The sequence below is a fragment of the Miscanthus floridulus genome, chromosome 7 (assembly GCF_019320115.1).
Source record: "Miscanthus floridulus cultivar M001 chromosome 7, ASM1932011v1, whole genome shotgun sequence".
Classification (NCBI taxonomy): domain Eukaryota; kingdom Viridiplantae; phylum Streptophyta; class Magnoliopsida; order Poales; family Poaceae; genus Miscanthus; species Miscanthus floridulus.
Genome location: NC_089586.1, coordinates 40,886,722 through 40,897,685, shown reverse-complemented (window position 1 = coordinate 40,897,685; position 10,964 = coordinate 40,886,722). Strand labels below are relative to the sequence as shown.

General features: G+C 42.7%; 1 protein-coding gene across 1 annotated transcript; it reads right to left on the bottom strand.

Moving 5' to 3' along the window:
* Positions 1 to 586: 586 nt before the first annotated feature.
* LOC136463096 (zinc finger CCCH domain-containing protein 15-like) lies at positions 587 to 6,223 on the bottom strand. Its single transcript, XM_066462130.1, has 2 exons — positions 5,240 to 6,223; positions 587 to 856 (listed from the first exon to the last, which is right to left on the bottom strand). The coding sequence occupies exons 1-2, from the start codon at positions 6,107 to 6,109 to the stop codon at positions 743 to 745; spliced, it is 984 nt and encodes a 327-aa protein (XP_066318227.1). The 5' UTR covers positions 6,110 to 6,223; the 3' UTR covers positions 587 to 742.
* Positions 6,224 to 10,964: the final 4,741 nt, after the last annotated feature.

The window sequence follows — 10,964 nt, the reverse complement described above, 5'->3', positions numbered from 1 at the left end:
CAAAGACGCTGGCGCCTAGCTCGGCGTCAGCATCAATAACGCCGAGCTGAGGGCCCATTTTCTGAATTCTTTTCATCAGAGGTCTATTTGTGAGACTTTTTAAAAAAAAAAGGCCAAAATGTAAAAAATTCGGCATGATCCTGCTGCATCAGACTAGTGTCCCATATTTCCATGTACTGCCGCACAGGACGTGGACGCATCATCACGCATGGAAACAAGGCGGCAGCAGCCAAAGAGGCAAGACGAATGTCTCAGAGGCGACAAAACGGATGGTGCGTGTGGTATACCTTTCATCTGTCAGCAAAAGCAGATGGGGGACGAGGGGAAAGAAAGGCGTGACCAGAGAGGCACCAAGGCCAGCACGCTGGATGCGAAGCCTACCGGGAATTCTCAAAGCCAGGCTGCACGACACGATCGCTACTGTATCAAAGGTAAGATCTTCTGGTGCCCAGTAGCAAACAACACAGTGGCAGTCTAGCACTGTACCTTTGGAGCTCTGCCCATCGCTAGGTACCAAACCAACTGGCAGGCGACGAGACATGAACACAACAGCAAGTTGGACTAGCTGGGGGTAGGGACTAGGGACTGGATCTGAATGTGTTCATTCATGTAAGCGTTCAAAACTGGGTCCTGATCTACCTTTTCTTCTCATTTTTCTGATGGCGAAAATACCGGACCTTAGTTATCACACCAATCATCGTTGTACGACACAGATAAATTAGCAACGGTGTTTCGAGCTCTCCTACTCCTGCTGCTTCTTGTCTTGTGCCATCTTCTTGCGGATCTCCTGTGCAGCGTTGAAGATGCCCCCTGTAGGTTTGAGGCAGACGTGGCACTTCTTGTTCTTCGAGTGGTGCTGAAATATTGAAGAAGAAAAAAATTGTTAGTTCGGTCTACCACAGAGAACATGATAAAAAAAACTATAATGTACAAATATACAAGTCAGTCTCATCTCAAGGAAGCACAATAATTTGAGATCAGAACTAGCATTCAACCAAAAATAAAAACAAAAACAAAAACATGATCGACAGCTAATTTCACATATCCAATATCCAAATATTTCACATTACAGTTTGCGCAAGGGGTCTGGAACTCTCGATAAAGAAATCTTTCTGGAAGAGTCCAAACCTTCAACTCTAATCTGCACTAATACTACGGAATTCTCAACCTATCATTTATATCCTCAATCTTCAGTTCTACTCTAGCCTCATAAAATGGAGTTTAACAATAACAATGGCATCTGACTTATGTTTTGTAATAACAATGGCATCTATGGTTTCTGGTTCATATATCTTCTGCCAATAAGTTTTAATGCCACGCACACTTAACACAGTCCCACTCCATAGAGCTACAAAATACTCTGTTCTCTAAAAACTGAATCACACTAAACCTGGCATGCCTATTCCACAATCATTGTACTGGATGCCATGGAAACTAAAATTACAGTAACCTCAATACAAATTTTATAATAAGCAAATAGTTCTGCTCTCTAAAATAAAAAAGTAACAAATCCAAATTGTTTCACATCACCAACAAAACACATACTACGGTACATCTCAAATACACTCCACAATGCATTCATCACCCCCATGATGTACCCGCACAACCCCTCTAGATGGAGACTTCTGCACTTGGCCCTTGCAAGGTATATAAGATTCTCAAACCTTAATTATTTGTACCGTACGGTTGCTAGTTTGGTACCCCTTCTTCAATTAGTGTGCAACTGCTCAATTGGGATTTATATGAGTAAAAAACACAAGTGCATCCTAATAAACTTCCATGTGCTTTTTGTACAGGATTGATATAAGACAAAAGGATGAGGAGGTGACTCCTTAATGAGCAAAGGTTTTTTTCCGTAATGGTGAAAACAAAATATGTTTTGAAGTCTCTGTAAATGTATACCTCCTTCAATGTTCATACACCCTATTAGTTTCTAATAATATCACTCAGGCATGATTCAAATAAAATATCTCTATGTTGAAGTGTCACTTGACTTGGTCTGCACTTCAGAGACAGCAGATGGTTACAATTGGAGTTCCTCTGAACATGTGATTTGAGGGTTTAACAGTAGATCTCAATCAGCAAGACTATTCCTTTAATCCAAACATAAGAATGAGAGTAAAACATGGCTTTCTCATTCTGCAGAAATGCATAGGAAAGAGGCTTGGAGGCAGAGCACAAGTGGGGAACATTTAGATGGTAGCCATGATTGCCTGTGCCTCTTCTGATTCAGATGGATGGATTTAACTTGTCAAGTGACAGGTTAAGATTATTGGCAGTGGCTTCTTGCACAGCCAATTGGACCATCTGTCTTTAATGGAAAGGTGACCCAAAAGGTCTCAAGGCTTGCATTGTTGTCTAATCCAGCCAGCCTTTGCTTGTAAACTATAAGTCCTTCTATCCTTCTGCAACGAAAAGAGGTTACATAACCTTCCGTTTGAAAACAGATCACTGCTCCTTCCATACCCAAAACAATGTATGAGGCATTGTCCCAAACTAGGAAGAATTGACATCATGAGCAATTGTTATCAAATCGTGAAATCATCTAGTCGGCTTGACATGGGACCAACCAGGTGACTAATCACAATTAGTTGTCAACCAGCCTGTTTAGCCAGTTGGTCCTGGTCATCCATATAGCCGTCCTGTATATTCCAGGAACGTTGTACTATATAGTAGTACAACGCAAGCAGCAAGAGTCTAAAAGTACTAGGGCACAGATTCTTGTGTGATTGGATGGCCAGTTGGCTGTTTATCCACACTTGCACATACATCACAACCACACAGGTATATGTGTATGTAATCACTAAGCAGAAAGCAGCAGCAGAGCATGAGGCAAGAACAGCAGGAGCAGTAGGGCTAGAGCAGCAACAGTAGAGCTAGAGAATCAGTGGAGGAGCTCATTTTCATGTTGGAAGAAGGGACCCGATGGGCAGCGGTAGAATCTGGCACTGCTTCTGGCCTTCGGAACAGGATCCGACCTCCAGCAATGGTTGCGCCCAGCAGAGGCAGGCAGGCACCAGGCAGCAACGGGAGCCAATGGAGATCTGTGGAAGGGATCAGGGTCTGCTCAGGGCACCAGGTAGCAACAGGAGCCAATGGAGATCTGTGGAAGGGACAGGGCAGGGATGTGAACCAGCCCACAAGCTTCGGTGGCGGCAGCGGCAGCAGCTGCTGGAAAGCAAGTAAACCCAAACACGACAGACAACATCCTGCTCCTGGGCTGCTCTGAACAGTATATATTCTAAAACTTAATGGGCCAAATTACCAGCCTACCCGCCAACCGCAACCCAGTTGCTCAGGCAGCCAATACACAGCGTGAAAGCTAGTTGTTTTTCATCCTAATTGGATGGCTAATCGCGATTAAGCAACAATTAGTCAGACGACATGGAAACTGGTCAGACAAATTGAGTTGGTGGACATTATCAAAGTCATGGGACCGATCAGTCCAAGTAATCGTGATTAATCGGACGACTTGATAACACTGATCATGAGATCACTTGTGTGGATAGCTCAAAGCTAACTCACTGGACTCATGAAAATAATGAAGATCCACCACCTCTGGGAGTTCAAAAATGCGTCCCTTGAGTGCAGAAAGTGGAAGCTCATGTAGGTTGGTCTAATAAAGGCTGCTCCTCCAGATGAAATAGGATTCCTACTTGTGTTCAGAAGGACCACAGTAAGAGAATAAGCGGAACAAAGAGATGGACATCTCTAGGCAGTTTATTTTTAAAGTTGATAAAGCTGCTTACATTTTAAGTATTAAGGGACATGTTTCTAGATTCATGCTATCCTTGTTCTCTGGCAGTAAAGAAGCAGAGTTCGCCGTGCAGAGGCTTTCATCTGCATGAAGTAATAGTCTCAGTTGAGAAATCAGAAGTGGATAGGATTGTCATGAAAAGTAGGGAGGGGGAAAATCCCATACAAAGGGCAATGTCAACTAATCTTATCAATTCCATTCCAATACCAGACGAAACAGGCAGTATATCTCGTTCTGCCACCTAAACTGGCACAGAAGAGACATCACCCAGTACCGGCCCTAATCTCAGTCGATTCCGGCTAATCCAGTCAATCTCACCCATTTTGGACGGTATTCAGCAGACCATCTGTCCCGGTACAGTCCACACATAACCAAGCAGAGGCTGAAGATCACGAGAGCTTTAGCCAATGGTAAGAAATCAAGAAAGAGGGATCCATTGAGTAGGAATTAGGAAGATATCAAGAATCTTTCTTTATTCGATCACGAATATTGATCAAGAAACATCTAATTTAAGATCTGAAAAAGAACAAGAAATTACATATGAAGGAAAAGGAACTACATCAAGGCATTGGCATCAGTGAGCTTTCGTGGTATATAGACATTGAAAGCAAAGAACGGTGTGATGGGATAGCAGCTAGACAGCGCATCCAGCCAAGCATTGGCCGCACGGGACAGAAGCCAAGCAGCAGTCACACCTGCTGCGGTGGCACAGCCTCAGCTGTTTCTCTGGGTACAATGAACAAGTGGATAAGGCAACAAGGAAAGGATCGATGCTTTATTAGCTTCTTGCATTTACGGTTGCTTTTGCTTGCCTGCTTCATGGACCAGCTACAATGCTATCTACTGGGCCAATGTTGGTGGCAATGGTCAGGCCCTGGAGTCCTGGACTGATTCAGAACGCAAAAGGCTCACTAGTGCATATAAATGTTTACTAATTTGTAAATACATATAACACTGAAATGGACCTGTACTGACACGTTCTGTTCCCAGAGGAAACTGGAATGACATCCAGAACAGAATTGACAAATATTATGGTTTCAAAAGTTCAATCTGGCAGGAGTAACAACTTGCTGGAATCATGTGCAGAAGTGTGAAGAAGCAAAGGGTGCTATTTGGTGGAACATCCAGTACACCAAATAGCAATGATCAATCCATAGAGAGTGGTTTGATGATGAAGCAGATTATACCTTATAAAAGATTTATCTTCACTATATCCTTGAAAGTTGCTTAAATTTGTGAAAGTAATTCATATACTCGTACAATCCGCAATCCATTGTGTGATTCTCATCCTGTGAAAACATCTCCTATTGACTATTGTCTTAAGTAAATTCAGTTTCAGCTCAACTAAATGTTGAGTCTCAAAAAGTTTCTTGTCCAGAATCATTGGGACCACAAACTATTAGCCTACCCAAGCAAGCAGGTGGATAACTAGATCTTCTACAGATGGAAATCATACAAGAAGCAAACCAAACTGATTCATACCTTCAAGGCGCAATGTTCACAAAAGTAGTGCTTGCATTTGGTGACCACTGGATCAACGAATGGCTGCCGGCAAATGAAGCAGGCAAAGGGCAGCGCCTCCTCATCATCCTCGTCCTCATCTGCTGCCTCATCATCACTCCCATCCCCACCAGCCATGGCAATGCGCCGCTTGCGGGCCTTCTCCGCCTCCTCATATTCCTTCTCGAGCTGCCACCCGGACTTGTAATCCCCTCGGTCGTGCATGAACTTGCAGGAATCGCCGTAACCACAATACCCCGTCTCCTTGTAGTCCTTGCAGATGTCGGGCTGGTAGTCGAACCGCTGGGAGACGCGAATGTGCGCGGCCGCCCGGAGCGGGCCGTGCGAACCGCCGGCCTTCTCACTAGACACAGTGTGCTCCCGCCGGAACCCAGCCTTGTAGTCCGTGTAGCCGTGGATCCCCTTGTACACCTCCCCGGAGGCGGAGGCGGAGGCACCGGAGGGATTCTTCTTGAGGAACTCCTCGGCCTGCTTGAGCTGTCTCTCGCGGATGGCGCGCGGGTCGCGGTCGAACTCCGTCTCCGTCTCGAGCACGGCGGTTGCGCGGCTGTCCGTGGACTGGATCGTCCGGGACGACTCGTACTGGAACCGCCGCGGCTCGGAGGAGGCGTCGGCGGTGGAGAAAACGAGCTTGCCAGCGGCTGAGGACGGCGGCCCCTTCTTGGAGCGCGCAGCCGCGAGGGCGCCGCTGCCGCCGTCGTCGTCGTCGTCGTCAGATCCCGCGGGCGCGGCGGGGCGCTTCCGCATGTTCTTGGGTGGTTTCCTCACGAAAGTGCACACCGGCGCTGACCCACCGCCGGCCCCCGGCTCGCCGCTGCCGCCGTCGGCCATCGATTTGGTAGGGGGGGAGGGTGGGGGGTTCGATTCAGTAGGGTTTGGATCGAAGATGCGCGAGGGATTGGCCCCGTAGTCCTGTCCGTTCCTGATAAGTGCACCCGTCGCTCCAACGCGTGTTGGAAAAAGCAAAGCCGAGCCAGGTCGGTTTGGTAATCGTAGCCCGTTTCGATACAGGTACTCGTGGGCCGGGCCTAACCACCCTACATGTCAGACTCTCCACCTGGATACTTTTCTTGGATCCCACGTCCGACTAGTCAGCAGTCAGCAGCGCACCGACCACCCCAGTTCTGTTCTATTATTTTTTTTCGCTAGGGGTACAATTTATTTTAAACTGAATCTCCATAATCGGAAACAGACACGCAAGCTACAAGGACTTTGTATCAGACGCGAACATGTGGATTCAGTCTTTGTATCGAAATCGGATAGGACACGGACTCATGAGCTCCCATATCGGACGTGGACACATGAACATAGATCAAGACTTGATATCACCGGGTAAGACGATAATGTTACAGTCTTTTTTAGATGTATATAATTGGACCCCGTAGTGCTACAGCCCGATTTCATTACTAAAACAGACGTTTAGTCATTGTAAGGTGCTTCAAAGGCCCATCTCACCTGCATGTTTTAGTCCATTATAAGAAATTTTTTCCTCTTTCATTCATTTTTCAATTTGAAAAAATTCTATTTTTAAAATTCTCTTATTGTTTCTATTTATTTTACTCCAATTAAATATTTCATTTATTTCTAATTTATTTTTTATTTATTTTTCTATAGTCCACAACTTGTTCTATAATGTATTATGAATTGTTTTCATAGTAATTTTAAGATGTTTCATTATGTGTTTTAGATTGTTTTTGCAATTATTCTTGTTCCATACATTTGTGTATTTGCAATGTTCCCATAATACATGTGAAATGTTCATTGGATGATTCTGGTTGTTCATCTAGAATCTATATGATGCTCCATGATGTATTTTTGATGGTTCACGAAGCACCCATGAGATATTACAGTATTGCTATGGGATTTTTCCTCATTTTTTCCACAATTATGTGGTTTCTTCTTTTTTTTCTCTTTCCTTTATATTTTGTTTTCTTTTTATTTTGGTTATTTTTTATTTTATTTCATAGCATATTCTCATGCATCCTTGGGTTTTTTAATATTCACTTGAACTATTTTTTATATAATATAATGCAACTGTTCTCATAGTATTTACAAGGAGTTTTCTGAATTATCGTTATAGTATTTGTAGGATGCTTCTTGATGTATTAAGGATTGTTCTCATATTATTCTTGAAATATTCCATGATGTATTCTGAAATTTTCACAAAGTATTAATGTTAGATGCATGGTGTATTTATAGCATTTCTACAGTACTCGTGACATGTCACATGTGCATTATGGGTTGTTCAATCCATGAAATGTTCCACGATGTATTTTTTTATTGTTGACATAGTATTCATGAGATATTCTATGGTGTATTTTAAGTTGTTCGCGTAGTATCCATGGAATGTTTTTCCCTTTTTTATTTTCTTCTATTACATGTTTTTTTATTTTTCTTTTTTCTTCTCTCTTTTCTTTATGTTTTGTTTTCTATTAATTTTGGCTAATATTTTTCTTTTATTTCATATTATATGTTTATTGTATCCATTATTTTTTTATTCATTTTCTACAATATAGTACATAGTAATTATAAGGTGTATTCTTGTTTATCGTTATACTAGTATTCATGTGATGTTACATGATGTATTACAGGTTGTTTCTCTAGTATTCTTAAGGTTTTCCCCAAATTATTCAAGTTCCATATATTGTGTGTTTTGTAATGTTTCTATAATACCTGGGAGATGTTCCATGGTATATTTTCTGTTGCCCACGTAGTATCCATGGGATGTTCCATGATATATTTTTTTATTGTTCATATAGTAATAATGAGATGTTGAAGGGACCGTGACACCTAAGAGGGGGGTGAATTAGGCAACTTAAAAATTCTAACTCTAAACTATGGTCTCTTTTTCTAACCTTAGCAAAACCTATGCAAAAGATAAATTATCTAAATGTGCAACTACGGTTTTGCTAGTGTGTTGCTATCTCTTTCGCAAACATAGTAAAGTAATCAATGTAAATGCGGAAGCTAAAGAGCAAGGTAGAGATATGCAAACTTCCGTCGATGACTCCGGTATTTTTACCAAGGTATCGAGAAGCGCGCAAACTTCGCCCTAGTTCTCGTTGGAGCACCTCACAAGGAATCCCTTACAAGGGCCAAGCTCCCGGTCGGGTAACTCTATGGATAGCCTCGGGCCTTCCCCACACGCAAGTGGGTCTCCGACGTGCCTTCCGGCAAGCCTCTCCCGGATGCTCCCCGCAGTCTTCACTATCAAGCTTCCGATCGAAACACCGCGGGCCTTGTTCCCTCCAATACACGGTGGCGGCCACACCACAAACGTGGTTGGTGTGATCTCGCAAAACTTCAAGCCCCTCCGATGTACAACAATGATGCTCGCAAGCACCGGGTGGTAAGAGGTATGCAAACCTCACTAAACACTAGGCCTAAACCTAGAGCAAGCACATAAGCAGTGGTCTGATCAACCTAAGTACTTCGCAAAAGCACCTACGCTAATCACCTGATGAAACACTAAGCACTATGCAAGTGGAGATCACTAAAATGGTGTATCAATACCCTTGGTATGTTTCCTTAGCTCCACACACCTCAAATGGCCGGTTGGGAGGTCTATTTATAAGCCCCACTGAGAAAGTAGCCGTTGGGAACGAAATCCTGCTTTTCTGCTACTGACCGGACTCTGACCAGCGTCCTGTCAGCACTGACCGGACACGTCTAGTCACAAAAATGGCTCTCTGGAACCTTACTGGTGTTGACCGGACTCTGGCACTCAGCGTCCTGTGCAGCGTCCTATGCAGCGTCCTGTGCATCAGAGCGTCCAGTGTAGCATCCTGTGCAGTGTCCGGTCGCTGCTGTTGACTCTATTGTTGCTTGATCGGAGCGTCCGATGTAGTGTCCTGTGCAGCATCCAGTGCAGCGTCCTGTGCATCGGAGTGTCCTGTGCAGCATCCTTGCAGCGTCCGGTGCAGCGTCCTGTGCATCGGAGCGTCCTATGCAGCGTCCTGTGCCCTCTGTGAGCTCGTTTCTTCACGATCTTGCGTCCGGCTTGATTTCTATCTTCGTGCTTGAACTTTGCTTGATATCTTATGTCTTTTCTTGTGCTCCTAAGGTCTTGCTTATGGTGTTGATCATCGGATCATCACGGCGCATTTGTCCAAGTCACGTCTTGCACCCTATTGAACTACAAAACAAACACTTGCAAATTCATTAGTCCAATTTGATTGTGTTAGTCATCAAACACCAAAAACCAAAGTAAATGGGCCTAGGGTCCATTTTCCTTACAATCTCCCCCTTTTTGGTGATTGATGACAACACGAGCAAAGCAAGCAAATAATAATTTTTTTGAAATTGAAAAACTATCTACTTGCTAGGATGCAATGCAAGGGACAAGATTATGTGATGCTAAAAGATACTATATATAAGATACTATATGCAACCTTATCTTGCCCTTGCAAATGTCCACATGTGGCATTATGGATTTAAGCCAACTATCTACTTGCTAGGATGCAATGCAAGGGACAAGATTATGTGATGCTAAAAGATACTATATATAAGATACTATATGCAACCTTATCTTGCCCTTGCAAATGTCCCCATGAGGCATTATAGATTTAAGCCTTATTTCCTACAAGTTCTCCCCATTACTTAGACTAATCCATAATCCACTATTCTCCCTTTCTTGAACCATTACCACTTGTAGACCAATAGGTCCAATAAATAATGCTTGCTTTTGGTTCTCTAAATTCTTCTCCTTTGGAATCAAACACCGAAAAGGAAGACATAAGTAGCACAAGGGAGGGTCAAACTTCGTGATCCTTTGTATATAGAGTGGAATAGATCACAAAGTTTGACTCTCACATTATATAGATTAAGCTCCCCCTAAATATATGCATACATATGATAGAAAACAAAGTATATGCATAATTAGCACATTATTGCACAAGAGAATTTAATCTATGGAGAAAGCATATAAAAATCAAAATGAAATCAACATGATTATATTGGTTTAGAAATACCACATGTGGAAACCAAATTGATTTCTACCACTTGCAAATTGGTGGTGGATATTTGAAGTATGATGCTTAGCTCCGGGGACTCTATTTTCCTTGCAATGAGACTACTACACACATGATAAGCTTGAAAAGGTATTAGTCTCAAGGCATCCAACTTGTAGAGTAATCCTCCCCCTAAATTTATGCACACAAGTGTAGAATACTTTGTAGGAATCATGCACATTGATTTTAGAATCAAAATACCACTTGAAAGCTGACATCTCATGAATGTGAGAATCATTTTCAAAAATGATATTCAGGAGAGATTATCTACAATTTGGACTTTGGCACATATTAGATGAACAATTATAAGACAAGCTATGTGCCATGCTCCTAGACAATTTTAAACCATGTAGGTTTGCTCTAAGGGTTAAAAATGAGACCGAGCAAACCTACCATAAGATATACCTAATGTATGCATGACAAAAATATAAACATGCAAATGCAAACATAGGCATGAATAGTAACTAGTATGCTTAAGATATCAAATTGTAAGAAATACCAACTGAAAGATGTACCAATTAAAGAGTAATAACATCTAGTTACCTAACATGGGAAGGAGAATTTGGGTTCATAATATTTACTAACTCACTTGGCAATGATTTTGTCCATCATGATGCACCCCATGAAATACACCCATACTTTGCCAAGTCTCCAAATTCCCTGAAGTCCATTGGACT